Here is a 15,512-nt window from a genome sequence, read left to right as displayed (position 1 = left end):
CAGCAAAAGCCCAAGCTTCAGCGCACTTGGAGCTGGGCACCTGGCTGACTGACATTGGCCCAAGAACAGTGGGCCCAATGCAAGTCTTTCTTCGGTTTCACCATCTGGGGGACAGCAGGATAGTATGTGTCCAAACTGACCTCCATGTGGGGAAGGCAGTAGGGGGTGGGAGCTCACATTTGCTCGCCCTCCATGGACACATGCGATGAGATCCATGTGAAGTACTGACTCATCACCAACGCAGGGCACCCTTAGCCCTCCCTGCCACCAAACCCTGGAGGAACAGGGCAGGCAAGTCACTAGGCTCAGGCAAAATGCACGGGTTGTGTCATACTGCAGGCCCCGAATCCATCTCCACTGCCAAAGATGGCTCCCCACACGACCCCAGGGCCTCCCTGGCACAAGTGGGCATGTGCCAGGGCCATGAGGCAGCTCATGGCCAACCAAGGTGGCTGGCCCAGATGCCACACACCACTGCAGACCTGGCTATCACATAGTCTGCCCCTGGGCGTGTTGGGCACGCATCAAGATGCCATCTCCAAGTGTGCATGGAAACCACAACCTAGAGCTGCAGGGTCACATGCTTTCTCTGGTGGGTCACCATCCATGCTCTCTCCACCTCACACACACAGAGCTAGGCCACACTTGCCCAATCCAGAGCAACATGGTGCCCTCTCCTTTGCTTGTTCCCAAGACCCCATCACCCTGGAGGTGACGCCATGGCTTAGAAGCAGCCTGAGCAGAAAATCCTAGGATAGGTTCCTTGACAGCAAGCTTTCCCACTTCAGGAGGCCACCCATCACGACACTTGACCTCGGAGATAGGATGACCCCCGGGGGATGCAGGTTGTCCCTTGGCCAAAAGCCCATGAGTCCCAGGGCTGACCTGCAGCACTACCAGGTGCCGGCCAGAGCTCCACCTTAACCCACTCACAGGGAAACAACTCTGCCCCCCATCAGCCTCCAGGAGACCCACTGAGATGGCCCATTGCTAAACAGGGACAGTCTCATTCAGGGCCATAGGTGGGACACAATCCTTGAATCTCCACAACTCAACACCATGGGTCCATTCACGCACCACACTCTGGGGACCAAGAGCCCTCCATTATCCCCGTGGCGCTCTGTAGCCCCTCTGGCCCCCCTCATGTAGCCTGGGCAGTCCTCAAGACCCTACCACAGCACCAAGTCTCAACTGGGCACTGTCCTGCTTTGGGCAGAAGGAACCCTTTCCTGCCTGGACCACCATCACCCCTTCAGGACTTCAGAGAAAGTGTCCTCCTTGGGTCTGGTTCCAGAAAGGCTGCCTTCCAGGAGAATACTTCCATTTCAGGTGGAAATTCAGATCTGCTCTCTGAGAAAACCCTTGTGGCCCAAAGGCTGATCCTTGGGGACCCCACATGGTCTGGCTCATGATCCATAACACCAGCAGGATCCACTCACCTATGTCAGTCAACGCCAAGTGGCCCTCCTAGGTGAAAGAGCTCACTGAAAGACAAAGGCGAGAACAGGGACTCAGGAAGGAGCCACCAACATTCCCTGCCCCCAGGGAATGGGAGCGCTGACACCGAGCCCACACAGGGAACCTAGAGCACAGAGGTAGGTTGGACCACCTCCAGACACCCTTCAGAGCCTCCAGGTCTCCAGTCCAAATACACTGGCCCTGTTGGGAACCTTGGGATCCCAGCGTCCTCTTCCAAAATTCTCACCTAGGTTGGGCCTCAGCGTAATCCTATTGAGCATGATTTTTAAGTCATCACCTCTCTTCAGGACAATATAAGGTTCTCATCATTGACCCAACCCAGAGAACCCCCTCCCCACACAAACATCCAGTGGAACCCGGATGTGCTCACCACAGCTCAGTGCAGGAGACCAGGGCACCAGGAAGGACTGCAGCTTCAGTGCACTGAGGGCTAAGCACCTGGCTGATGGACACTGGCCCAGGAAAAGCGAGCCCAACAGAAGCCTCACCATCTGGGGGAACAGGTGGAGGACACTCCCTCCATGTGGAGAAGGGAGTGTTGGGTGCCAGCTCATGCTTGCTCCCCCTCCATGGACACATGTGACGAGATCCATGCAAAATACTGACTCATCACCTTCGCAGGTGTCTCTTCCTGCCACCGAAGCCATGAAGGACGAGGCAGGTAGGTCACTGGGCTCAGGCAAAATGCCCTGGATATGCGGGACTGCAGGACCTGAGAGCACTTCCGCTGGCCAAAACGGCTCCTCCGCATGACCCCGGGGCTGCCCTGGGACCACTGGGCACAGGTCTGGGCCGCCAGCCAGGTCACAGCCAACCAAGGAGGCTGGCCCACATGCCATGCGCCACTGCAGACCTGACAGTGGCATAGCCTGCCCCTGGGCATGCGGGGCATGCGTACAGGCACCCTCTCCATGCAGGCACCAGAAAAGACAGACTGGGGCCTCAGGACCACTTGTTTTCTCTGGTGGGTCCCCATCCATACTCCACATACCTCCCAGACGCAGAGCCAGTCACACATAGCCAATCTGGAGACTCATGGTGCCCTCCCCTTTGCTTGGTCCCAAGACCTCGCCACCCTGGAGGTGATACCATGACTCCCATGCAGCCTGAGTAACAAATTCCCAGTACAGGTGCCTCAGTAGTGGGCCTTCCCAACTCAGGAGGCCATCTTTCACACTTGGGTGGCCCCCGGCGGGATGTTGGCTGCCCCTTGGCCCAAAGCCCATGAGTCCCAGGGCTGACCTGCAACACCACCAGGTGCCAGCCAGAGCCAACCTTGACCCAACCGCAGGGAAACAACCCACCCCCACCAGGCTCCAGGAGACCCACTGGGATGGCCCGTTGCTCAACAGGGATGGTCGCATTCAGGCCATGGGTAGGGTGGGATCCTTGAATCTCTGCTACCCAACCCCATGGGCCCATTCACACACCATACTCCAGGGACCAAGAGCTCCCTTGTTACAGCATGGCACCCCGTAGCTCCTCTGGTCCCCCTTATGTGGCCCTGTTCTCATCATTGACCCAACCTAGGGAACCCCCTCCCTGCACAAACAACCAGTGGAACCCAGATGTGCTCACCACAGCACAGTGCCGGAGAGCAGGGTGCCAGGAATGGTCAGAGTTTTAGCCCACTGGGGGCTGAGCACCTGGCTGACAGACACTGGCCCTCAGCCTGCATGTCCAACACAAGTCTTCCTCCAGGCCCACCATCTGGAGAGACAGGAGGAGGACATGTACCCAACCAGGGCCTCACACATCAATGCAGGGAAGGGGTTAAGGGAAACTCATGTGATGGGATCTATACTGAACACTGACCCAATACAGATACTGGGTACCCTTGGCCCTCCCTGTCATGAAACCCTGGAAAGACAGGACAAGCATGTCACCTGGCTTGGGCAAGGTGCCTGGGCTGCACTCTACTGCAGGCCCCAAGAGCACCTCCATTGCTCAGGCCGGTTCCCACACATGACCCCACAGCCATACTGGGGACACAGGGCACAGGACAGGGCCGTCAACCAACTCCTGGCCAACCTAGGTGGTTGGCCCAGATGTCAACAGCCACTGCAGATCTGGCTCTCCCAGAGCCAGCACCTGAGCGGGGTGGGCACGAGCCCTGGTGCCCTCTCTGAGCCTAGGGACCACATGCTTTCTCTGGTGGGTACCCATCCATGCCCTGCCCAACTCTGCCACACAGAGCCCAGTCACACTCAGGCAATCAGGAACCAAATGGTGTCATCTCCTTTCCTTGGGCTCAAGACCTTGCCACCCTGAGGTGACCACTGCTCCCTTGACCCAAAGCCCCCAAGTCTCAGAGCCAGCCTGCAGCACCACTGGGTGCCAGCCAGAGCTCAGCCTTGACCCAACCTCATTGAAACAGTGCCATTTCCCACCAGGCTCAAGGAGGTACCACTAAGATGGCCCATTGCTCAACAGAGTTGGTCCCATTCAAGGCCATGGGTGTGGAGCATTCCTTGAATCTCCACAGCCTGACCATGTGGACCCAGTCACTCACCCCACTCCAGGGAGAGAGAACTCCAGTGTGACCTCCAGGGTGCACTGCATCCCCTGTGCCCCACCTCCCCATGTGCCTTGGGCAGTACTCCAGGCCTGACCTGGCCACCAAGTTTCAGCTGGGAGCTGCCCTACATTGGGCTGAAGGACCCCCTTCCTGCCTGGACCACTGTCACCCCTGCAGGGCTTCAGGAAAGATGTGCTCCTTGGGTCAGATTCCAAAGGAAGCAGCCCTCCTGGAGAAACCATCCCTCCCTCGTGGGGAGTAGGTTGGCAGCCTGAGAAAAACCTAGTGGCCTGAAGGCTGAATGTCGTGGACCCCATGCTGCATCACTCATGGCCCGTGACCAAAACAGGATGTACTCACGCCCAGGGATAGTGGGCCCAACACAAGTTTTCCTCCGGGGTCACCATCTGGGGAGACAGGAGGAAGACGTGTCAAAACTGACCTCCATGTTGGGAAGGGGGTTGGGGGTGCCAGCTCACCCTTGCTCGTCCTCCATGGACACATGTGGTGAGTTCAATGTGAAATACTGACTCGTTAAGGACGCAGTGCACTGTTGGCCCTCCCTTCCACCGAACCCAGAGAGGACAGGGCAGGTAGGTCACTGGGTTTCAGCAAAACACCCAGGCTGCATCATACTGCAGGCCCTGAGAGCACCTCCACTGTCCAAAACAGCTCCCCTGCATGACCCCAGGGCTGTACTGGGACTGTTGGGCACAGACCCAGGCCACCAGCCAGGTCACGGCCAACCAAGGAGGCTGGCTCAGATGTCACACCCTGCTGCAAACCTGGTAGTTGCATAGCCTGCCACTGGGCATGAAGGGCATGCATCCAGGCACCCTCTCCAAGTGTGCAACAGAAATCACAGCCTGGTGCTGCAGGGCCATGTGCTTCCTCTGGTGGGTCCCCATCCATACTCTGCAAACTCCCACACATAGAGACAGCCACATGGCCAATCAGGAGCCACATGGTGCCCTCTGCTTTGCTTGGGCCCAAGACCCCGCCACCCCAGATGTGACCCCAAAGCTCAGAAGAAGCTTGAGTGACAAATTCCTGGGACACGGCCCTCGACAGCAGGCCTTCCCACCTCAGGAGGCCACCCTTCCAGACACTTGACGTTGGAAAAAGGGTGACCCCCGCACTGGGATGCAGGCTCCCCCTTGGCCCAACGCCCATGAGTCCCAGTGCTGACCTGCAGCACCATCAGGTGCTGCTCAGAACTCCGCTTTCACCCAACCCCAGGGAAAAAACACCACCCCCCAACCAGGCTCCAGGAGACCCACTGGGATGGCCCATTGCTCAACAGGGACCGTCCCATTCAGGGCCATGGTGGGTGAGATCCTTGAATCTCCATAACCAAACCCAAGAGGCCCATTTGTGCACCACATGCCAGGCACCGAGAGCTCCCATGTGACCCCTGTGGCGCCCCAGAGGCTCTCAGTCCCCCTCACGTGGCCTGGGCAATCCTTGAGGTCTGACCCAAGCACCGAGTCTCAGCTAGGAGCTGCCCTGTGTGGGGCTGAAAAAAACCCTTTCCTGCCTGGACCACCATCATCCCTGCAGGGCTTCAGGGAAAGTGTCCCCCTTGGGTCTGATTCCCCAAAACGCCACCCTCCTGGAGAACCTATGCCTCCCCGGTGGGAACTCAGGTTGGCTTCCTGAGAAAAAACCCTTATGGCCATACACGGACCCTCGGGGACTCATGTGGCCTGGCTCATGACCCATGACCCCAGCAGGATCCACTCACCTATGCCGGTCAATGCCAGGGGGCCTGCCTGGGCAGAAGAGCTCACTGAAAGACACAGGGGAGAACAGGGGCTCAGGGAGGAGCCACCAATGTTTCCTGGCCCAGGGAACCGGAGTGCCACAGCAAGCCCACAGTGGGAGCCTGGGCTGCCTCATAGAGGAGAGCAGAGACAGGTTGAACCACCTCCAGATGCCCTTCAGAGCCTTGAAGTCTCCAGCCTAAAATACAAGGGCCCTGCCGGGGACTTTGTGATCCCAGTGTCCTCTTCCAAAATTATCACCTAGGCTGGGACTCAGCGTAATCCTATTGAGCATGATTTTTAAGTCATCACCTCTCTTCAGAACGTTATAAGGTTCTCATCATTGACCCAACCTAGGACAACCCCTCCCCGCACTTGCATCCAGCAGGACCAGGATATGCTCACCACAGCTCAGTGCAGGAGACCAGGGCACCAGGAGAGGCCTGAGCTTCAGTGTACCTGGGACTGGGAACTAGTTGACAGACACTGGTCCAGGGCCATTGGGCCCAATGCAAGTCTTCCTCCAGGCTCACCATCTGGGGGGACAGGAGAAGGACATGTGTCCAAATAGGGCCTCACATCTCCATGTGGAGAAGGGGATAAGGGATATCCCTGTAATGGGTTCCATGTGGAACACTGACTCGTCGTGGATGCAGGGCACCCTTGGCCCTCCCCATCACCAAACCCTGAAAAAACAGGGCAGGCTGGTCACTGGGTTCGGGCCAGACACCTGGGCTGCACCCTACTTCTGGTCGGGAGAACACCTCCACTGGCCCCACCAGCTCCCCTGCATGATCCCAGGGTTGCCCTGTGACCACTGGCATGGGCCACGGCCACCAGCCCGCTCCTGGCCAACCAAGGAGGGTAGACTGGAAGCTATGCACCATTGCAAACCTGGCAGTCACATAGCCTGCCCCTGGGCATGGTGGGCACCCACTGAGGAGCCCTCCCCAAGTGTGCACTGAAAATCACAGCCTGGGGACCCAGGCCACGTGCTTTCACTGGTGGGACCCCATCCATAACCCACACACCTCCCAAACAGAGAGCCGGGCCACACTCGGTCAATCAAGGACCACATGGTATTTTCTCTTTTCCTTGGGCCCAAGATCCTGCAAACCTGGAGGTGACCCCATGGCTCAGAAGCCGGGGTGGCAAATTCCCGGTACAAGACCCTAGACAGTGGACCTTCCCACCTCAGAATGCCACTGTTACCGCCACTCAAACGTGAAGAACAGGTGACCCCCATGGGATACAGGCTGCCCCCTCAGCCCAAAGCCCATGGGTCACAGGACTGGCCTGAAGCACCACCAGGAGCCAGCCAGATCTCAACCGTGACCAACCCCATTGAAACTGTACGACCCCTGACCAGGCTCAGTATGTGCCACTGGGATGGCCCATTGTTCAACAGGATCGGCCCCATTCAGGGCCACAGGTGGGATGAGATCCTTGAACCTCTGTGGCTCGACCCGGTCACCACCCCCCAGGAACAGGCCCGGGAACCAAGAGCTCCCATGTGATACCCGTGGCAACCCGGAGTCCTTCTGGCCCCCCTCATGTGACCTGGGCAGTCCTCAAGACCTGATCCGCACACCAAGTCTCAACTGGGTGATGTCCTGCATGGGGCTGAAGGAACCCTTTGCTATCTGGACCATCATCACCCCTGCAGGGCTTCAGGGAAGGCATCCTCCTCGGGTAAGATTCCCAAGGAAGCTGCCCTCCTGGAGAAACTATGCCTCCCTGGTGGGAATTAGGGTGGCTCCCTAAGGAAACCCTCATGGCCCAAAGTCTGACCCTCGGCAACCCCAAGCAGCCTGGCTCATGGACCATGACACCAGCAGGATCCACTCACCTATGTTGGTTAATGCCAGGAGGCCACCCCTTGGCAGAAGAGTTCACTGAAAGACACAAGGGGAGAAGAACCAGGGCTCAGGGAGGAACCACCCATGTGCCATGTCCCTGGGGAACAGAAGGGCCAACACCAAGCCCGCACAGGGGGCCTGGGCTGCCTCACGGAGGAGCGCAGAGACAGAGTCGGGCCTCCTTCAGATACCCTTCAGGGCCTCCAGGGCTCCAGCCCAAAATACAGTGGCCCTGCCAGAAATCTTGGGATCCCAGCATCCTCTTCCAAATTTCTCACCTAGGTTGGGCCTCAGCGTAATCATTGAGCATGGTAATTTTAAGTCATCACCTCTCTTCAACACGATATAGGGTTCTCATCATTGACCCAACCCAGGGCACCCCCCTTCCCCACACATGCATCCAGCAGGACCCAGATGTGCTCACCACAGGTCAGTGCAGGAGACCAGGGCACCAGGAAGGGCCTGAGCTTCAGCGAACCAGGGGCTGAGCACCTGGCTGATGGATGCTTGCCAGGGTCCATTGGTCCTGATGTAAGTCTTCCTTCAGGCTCACCATCTGAATGGACAGGAGGAGGACATGTGTCTGAACAGGGCCTCACACCTCCAGGTGGGGAACAGGGTAAGGGATACCCATGTGATGGGATCCATGTGGAACACTGACCTGTCATGGATACAGGGCACCCTCGGCCCTTCCCATCATCAAACCCTGAAAAAACAGGGCAGGTGGATCACTGGGCTTGGGCAAGATCCCTGGTCTTCATGCTATTGCAGACCTTGAGGGTACCTCCAGTGCGCCCTCTGGCTTCTCCTTTGCACCAGCCAGGTCTACCCCAGGACCACTGAGCATGGGACAGGGTCACCGACATGCTCACGGCCAACCGAGGAGGCTGGCCCAGAAGCCATCTGCTGCTGTGGACATGGAAGTGGCATAGCCTGCCCCTGGGCGTGGTGGGCACCTGCCCAGGTGCTCTCTCCAAGTCACACCTGAAATTGCAGCCTGGAGTCCCAGGGCCATGTGCTTTCTCTGGTGGGTCCCCATCAATGCCCCACAAGTGTCCCAAACACAGAGCCAGGCCACCCTTGGCCAATCCTGGGCCACATGGTGTCCTTTCCTTTCCTTAGGCCCAAAACCCTGCCTCCCTGGACATGACCCCATGGCACAGAAAAAGCCTGGGCAGCAAATTCCTGGGACAGGACCATCAACAGCACGCCTTCCCACCACACATTCCACTCTTCCAGCCACTCACTCATGGGGAAGGGGTGACCTCTAGCAGGACACAGGCTGTCGACTTGGCCTAAAGCCCATTAGCCCCAGGTCTGGCCCACAGCCCCACCAGGCACTGGCCAGAGCTCAGCCTTGACCCAAACCCAGGGAAATAGCACTGCTCCCAACCAAGCTCAAAGAGGCGCCATGGGATGGTCCATAGCTCAACCATCCCATTTTGAGCCATGGTTGGGGTGTAATCCTTGAATCTCCATGGCCCAACCCCATGGGCTCATTCAAGCACCCCTGTCTGGGGAAAGAGAGCTCTTGCATGGCCTCCGTGGTGCCCCGGAGGCCCTGTGGCCCGTTATGTGGCCTGGGCAGTCCTCGAGGCCAACACACGCACCGAGTCTCAGCTAGGAGCTCCTCTGCACGGGGATGAAGGACCTGCCTCGACCACTGCCATCCCTGCAGGGCTTCAGGAAAGCAACGTCTTGGGTACAATTCCCAAGGAAGCTGCCCTCCTGGAGAAACTGTCCCTCCCCAGTGGAAATACAGGTTGGTTCCCTGAGGAAACCCTCCTGTCCTAAAGACTGACCCTCGGTGACCCCATGCGGCCTGACTCATGGCCCATGACGGCAGCAGGATGCACTCACCTATGCTAGTCAAAGCCAAGGGACCCTTCTGAGCTGAAGAGTTCACTGAAAGACACAAGGTGAGAATGAGGACCCAGGGAACAGCCACCAATGTGCCCTGCCCTCAGGAAACAGGTGTGCTGACAGCAAGTCCACACAGGGAGACTGCTGTGCTTCATGGAGGAGCGCAGAGACAGGGCTGGGTCTCCACGAGAGGCCCTTGAGGGCCTCCAGGTCTCCAGCCCAAAATAGAGTGACCCTGTCAGGGACCTCGTGATTCCCAGTGTCCACTACCAAAATTGTCACCTAGGCTGGGCCTCAGCGTAATCCTATTGAGCATGATTTTTAAGTCATTACCTCTCTTCAGGACAATATAAGGTTATCATCATTGACCCAACCCAGTGCACCCCGCTCCCCATGCATACATCCAGAAGAACCTGGATGGGCTCACCAGCTCCATGAAGGAGACCAGGGCACCAGGAAGGGCCCAAGCTTTGTGCAACAGGACTTGGGCACCTGGCTGATAGCCTCTGGCCTGGGCACAGCAGGCCGAATGCAAGTCTTCCTCCGGGCTCACCATCTGGGGAGACGACAGGAGAGCCCATGTGATGGGATTCATGTGAAATACTGACCTGCCATGAACATAAGGTACCCTTGGGCCTCCCTGCCACCTAAGCCTGGAAGGATAGGGCAGGGAGGTCACTGGGCTCGGGCAAGACACCTGGGCTATGCCTACTGCATGCCTCAAGATAACCTCCACTGCCCACACCGGCTGCTCCACATGACCTCAGGGCTGCACAGAGACCACTGGACACGGGATACGGCCACCAACCAGCTCACGGCCAACAAAGGAGGCTGGTCCTGATACCAGGCACTGCTGCAGACCTGGTAGTTGCATAGCCTGCCCTTGGGCATGGTGGATACCCCACCAGGTGCTCTCTCCAAGTGTGCATTGGAAATCGCAGCCTGGGGCCCCACAGGCCCATGCTTTCTTTGGTGGGTCCCCATCCATGCCCTACACACCTCCCAAACTCAGAGCCAGGCCATACTCGACCAATCGGGGGCCACATGGTGTCTTCTCTGCTCCTTGGGCCCAAGACCCCACCACCTGGAGGTGACGCCATGGCTTAGAAGCAGCCTGGGCAGCAAACTCCTGGGACAGGTCCCACCACAGCAGGCCTTCCCACCTAAGGAGGCCACGTATCCTGACACTGGAACTCAGGAAAGATGTGACCCCCAGCAGAACTTGAGCTGCTGACCTGGCCCAAAGCCCACAAGTCCCTGGGCCAGCCTGCAGTACCATCAGCTGCTGGCCAGAGTTCAAGATTGACCCATCCCCACTGAAACAGTGACACATCCCCACCAGGTTCAATGTGGAGCCACTGGGATGGCTCATTGCTTAACAGCATCAGTCCCATTCAGGGCCATGGGTGGGAGTGATGCTTGAAACACCGTGGCCTGACGCTGTGGGCCTGATCACTCAGTCACCACCCCCACCACAAGCCTGAAGACCGAGAGCTCCTGCATGACCCCTGTGGTGCCTCACAGCCTGTGTGGCACCCCGCATGTGGCCTGGGCAGTTCTTGAGGCCTGACCCATGCACGGAATCTCATCTGGGAGCTGTCTGCCCTGCAGGAGCTGTAAAAACCCTTTGCTGCTTGAAACATCATCACTTCTGCAGGTCTTCAGAGAAAATGTCCTCCATGGATCCGATTAGAAAGAAAGTGGCCCTCTGGGAGAACCCAACCTTCCCCAGTGGGGATTCCCCCACTCCCTGAGGAAACCCTCCTGTCCCGAAGGCTGACCTGGCATCCCCACGCAGCCTGGCTCATGGCCCATGACACCAGCAGGTTCCACTCGCCTATGCTGGTCAAGGCCAGGGGGCCACCTGGGCAGAAGATGTCACTGAAAGACACAAGGGAGAAGGGGGACTCAGGGAGGAGCCGCCAACCTGCCCCGCCCCTGGGGAATGGGGCGCTGACACCAAACTCCGTGAGCCTGGGCTGCCTCACGGAGGAGTGCAGAGACAGGGCTGGGGGCTGCCAAGATGCCCTTCAGGACCTTGAGGTCTCCAACCCAAAATACAGTGGCCCTGCCAGGGACCTCAGGATCCCAGTGTCCTCTTCCAAAATTCTCCCCTAGGTTGGGCCTCAGCGTAATCCTATTGAGCATGATTTTTAAGTCATCACCTCTCTTCAGACAATATAAGGTTCTCATCATCGACCCAACCGAGGGCACCCCCCTCCCATGCATGCATCCAGTGGGACCCAGACGGGCTCACCACAGCTCAGGGCAGGAGACCAGGGCTCCAGGAAGGGCCTGAGCTTCAGCACATCAGGAGCTGGGCACCTGGTTGACAGACATTGGCCCGGGTCCATTGGGCCCAATGCAAGTCTTCCTCTGAGCTCACCATCTAGGACAGCAGGAGGACACGTGTCCAAATAGGGCCTCATACCTCCATGTGGGGAAGGTGGGTAGGGGATATCCATGTGATAGGATCTGTGCAGGGTACTGACGTGTCACGAAGACGGACACAGACCACCCTTGGCCCTCCCAGCCACCCAACCCTGGAAGGACAAGGTAGGCGGGTCACTGGTCTCATGCAAAAAGTCCAGGCTGCACCCTACTGCAGGTCCTGAGAGCACCTCCACTGCCCTGCTGGCTGCCCTGCACAATGCCAGGTCCGCCCTGAGACCACTGGGCACAGGCCAGGGCCACCAACCAGCACATGGCCAACCAGGAGGTTGGCCTGGATGCCACACACTGCTGCAGACTTGGCAGTCGAGAGCCTGCCCCTGCCCCTCTCCAAGCATACACTGGAAATCACAGCCTGGGGCTCCAGGGCTATGTACTTTCTCTGATGGGTCCCCATCCATGCCCTGCATACCTCCCAAATACAGAGTCAGGCCACACTCAACCAATCCAGGGACACATGGTGTGTTCCCCTTTCCTTGGGCCCAAGAGGCTGCCACCCTGGAGGTGACCCCATGGCTCTGAAGCAGCCTGGGTGGCAAATTCCCAGGACAGGTTGCTCAACAGCGGGACTTCCCACCTTAGGAAGCCACCACTCCAGCCATTCAACCTCCGGGAAGGGGTGACCCCAAGCATGACCCAAGCTGTCCCCACGGCCCAAAGCCCATGAGTTCCAGGGCCAGCCTGCAGCACCACAGGTACTGGCCAGAGCTCAGCCTTGACCTAGCCCCAGGGAAACAGCACCACCCACCACCAGACTCAAGGAGGCGCCACTGGGATGGCCCATTGCTCAACAGGGTCAGTCTCATTCAGGGTCATGGGTGTCCTTGAAACTGCATGGCATGATCCCCATGGCCTGATTGCCTGCCCCTCTCCCCAGAACCCCCGTAGTGCCCCAGAACCTCTGTAGCCACCTCATGTGTCCTGGGCAGTCCTCGAGGCCTGACTGACGCACCGAGTCTCAGATGGGAGCTGCCCTGCATGGAGTTGAATGAACTCTTTCCTGCCTGGACCACCATCACCCCTGCTGGGCTTCAGGATAGGCATCCTTCTTGGGTACGATTCCCAAGGAAGTGGCCCTTCTGGAGAACTCATCCCCGGTGGGAATTCAGGTCCACACTTTTAGGAAATTCTCATGACCCGAAGGCAGATGCATGGTGACCCCACTCTGCTTCGCTCATGACCCATGACCCAAGCAGGATCCACTCACCTATGCCAGTCAATGCCAGGGGTGCCATCTGGGCAGAAGAGCTCACTGGAAGACACAGGGGAGAACAGGGGCTCAGGAAGGAGCCGCCCACATGCCCTGTCCAGGAACCAGAGCACCAACACCAAGCCCACACAGGGAGCCAGGGCTGCCTCACGGAGGAGCGCAGAGACAGGGCTGGATCCCCTCAAGATGCCCTTCAGGGCCTTGAGGTCTCTAGTCCAAAATACGGTAGCCCTGCCTCTGACCTTGGGATCCCAGCATCTTCTTCCAAAATTCTCACCTAGGCTGGGCCTCAGTGTAATCCTATTGAGCATGATTTTTAAGTCATCACCCCTCTTCAGGACAATGTAAGGTTCTCATCATTGACCCAACCCAGGGCACCCCCCTCCCCACTCATGCATCCAGCAGGACTCGGATGTGCTCACCACAGCTCAGTGCAGGAGACCAGGGCACCAGGAAGGTCCTGAGCTTCAGCACACCAGGGGCTGGGGATCTGGCTGACGGACACTGGCCCAGAGCCAGGGGGTCTTCCTCTGGGCTCACCATCTGGTGAGATAGGTGGAGGACGGGTCCAAACAGGGCCTCACCCTCCCTGCTACTGAACCCTGGAAGGACATGGGACCCTCCCTGCTACTGAACCCTGGAAGGACATGGGACCCTCCCTGCTACTGAACCCTGGAAGGACAGGGCAGGAGGTTCACTGCGCTCAAGCAAGAACACCTGGGCTGTGCCCTACTGCAGGCCCTAAGAGCACCTCCACTGCCCATGCCGGCTCCCCGAACAACCCCAGGGCCACACCAGGACCCCTCGGCACAGGCCAGGGCTATCAATCAGCTCATAAGCAATCTAGGAGGCTAGCCCGGATGCCACAAACTGCTGCAGACCTGGTAGTCACATAGTCTGCACCGGGGCATGGAGAGTGCCCCCTCAGACACCCTCTATAAGCATGCTAGAAATCGCGTCCTGGGGCCTCAGGGCCATGTGCCTTCTCTGGTGGGTCCCCATGTATGCACCACATACCCCCCAAACATTTTCCCCACTCTCGGCCATTCAGGGGACACATGATGTCCTCTCCTTTCTTTGGGCTCAAGATCCCGCCTCCCTGGAGGTAAACCCATGGCTCAGAAGCAACCTGGACAGCAATTTGCTGGGACAGGACCCTCAACAGTGACCTTCCACCACAGGATGCCTGCCACCCTTCCGGCCACTCCACCTCTGGGTAGGATGACCTCCAGCAGCAGGCAGGCTGCACCCTTGGCCCAAAGCCCACAATTTCCAGGGCCAACCACCAGGTGCAGGGGTTGGGTCAAGGCCAGAGCTCAGCCTTGACCCAACCCCATTGAAGCCACGCTGCCCACACCAGGCTTAAGGAAGCACTACTGGGATGACCCATTGCTCAACAGGGTTGGTCCCATCAGGGCCATGGGTGGGGCCTGACCCTTGAATCTTCACAGCCTGACTCCATAAACTTGATCACTCACACCCTGCCGCCATCCCACCACCCCCAGTAAGCCTCAAGGATGGAGAGTTCCTGCTTAACACCCGTGGCCTCCGGAGATCCTATGGATCCCCTCATGTTGCCTGGGAGTCCTCAAGCCCTGACCCGTGGACTGAGTCTCAGCTAGGAGCTGCACTGCATTGGTTTGAAGGAACCCTTTCCTGCCTGGACCACTGTCACCCCTGCACAGCTTCAGGGAAGGAGTCCTTCTTGGGACCAGTTTCTATGGAAGACGCCCTCCTGGAGAAACCAGCCCTCCCCAGTGGGGATTCAGGTCAGCTCCCTGAGGAAACCTACATGGTCTAAAGGGTGACCTTCGGCAACCCTATGCACCGTGGCTCATGGACCATGACGCCAGCAGGACGTACTCACCTATGCCCTCAAGGCCAGGGGGACCACCTGGGCAGAAGAGCTCACTGAAAGACACAGGGGAGAACAGGTACTCAGGGAGAAGCCGCCAATATGCCCCATCCACGGGGAGCAGGAGGGCCGACACCAAGCCTGCACAGGGAAAGTGGGTTGCCTCATGGACAGGAGCAGAGACAGATTTGGGCACCCCCGAGATGCCCAGGGCCTCAGTGACTCCAGCCCAAAATATAGTGGCCTGGCTGGGGATCTCAGGATCCCACCATACTCTTCCAAAATTCTCACCTAGGTTGGGCCTCAGCGTAATCCTATTGAGCATGATTTTTAAGTCATCACCTCTCTTCAGGACAGTATAAGGTTCTCATCATCGACCCAACCCAGGGCATCCCCTTTCCGCACATGCATCCAGCAGGACCTGGAAAGGCTCACCAAGCTCAGTGCAGGAGACCAGAGCACCAGGAAGGGCCTGAGCTTCAACACACCAAGGGCTGTACACCTGGCTGACAGA

General features: G+C 58.3%; 1 protein-coding gene across 2 annotated transcripts; it reads right to left on the bottom strand.

Moving 5' to 3' along the window:
- Positions 1–4,376: 4,376 nt before the first annotated feature.
- LOC108535959 (uncharacterized) lies at positions 4,377–12,861 on the bottom strand. Of its 2 annotated transcripts, XM_017882400.1 has the most exons (11): positions 12,845–12,861; positions 11,740–11,871; positions 11,264–11,363; positions 9,910–10,038; positions 9,480–9,524; positions 8,281–8,325; positions 8,044–8,175; positions 7,610–7,655; positions 6,166–6,296; positions 5,742–5,786; positions 4,377–4,404 (listed from the first exon to the last, which is right to left on the bottom strand). In XM_017882400.1, the coding sequence occupies exons 3-9, from the start codon at positions 11,295–11,297 to the stop codon at positions 6,290–6,292; spliced, it is 438 nt and encodes a 145-aa protein (XP_017737889.1). In that variant the 5' UTR covers positions 11,298–11,363; positions 11,740–11,871; positions 12,845–12,861; the 3' UTR covers positions 4,377–4,404; positions 5,742–5,786; positions 6,166–6,289. The 2 variants fall into 2 exon arrangements, with proteins under 2 accessions (XP_017737889.1, XP_017737890.1); XM_017882401.1 differs by lacking the exons at positions 4,377–4,404; positions 5,742–5,786 and adding an exon at positions 5,852–5,959.
- Between the last annotated feature and the right edge of the window lie 2,651 nt (positions 12,862–15,512).

The sequence above is a fragment of the Rhinopithecus bieti genome, unplaced genomic scaffold (genome assembly GCF_001698545.2).
Source record: "Rhinopithecus bieti isolate Rb0 unplaced genomic scaffold, ASM169854v2 scaffold_13247, whole genome shotgun sequence".
Classification (NCBI taxonomy): Eukaryota; Metazoa; Chordata; class Mammalia; order Primates; family Cercopithecidae; genus Rhinopithecus; species Rhinopithecus bieti.
The sequence above is the reverse complement of the archived record's forward strand: the minus strand, read 5'-3'. Positions and strand labels throughout refer to the sequence as shown.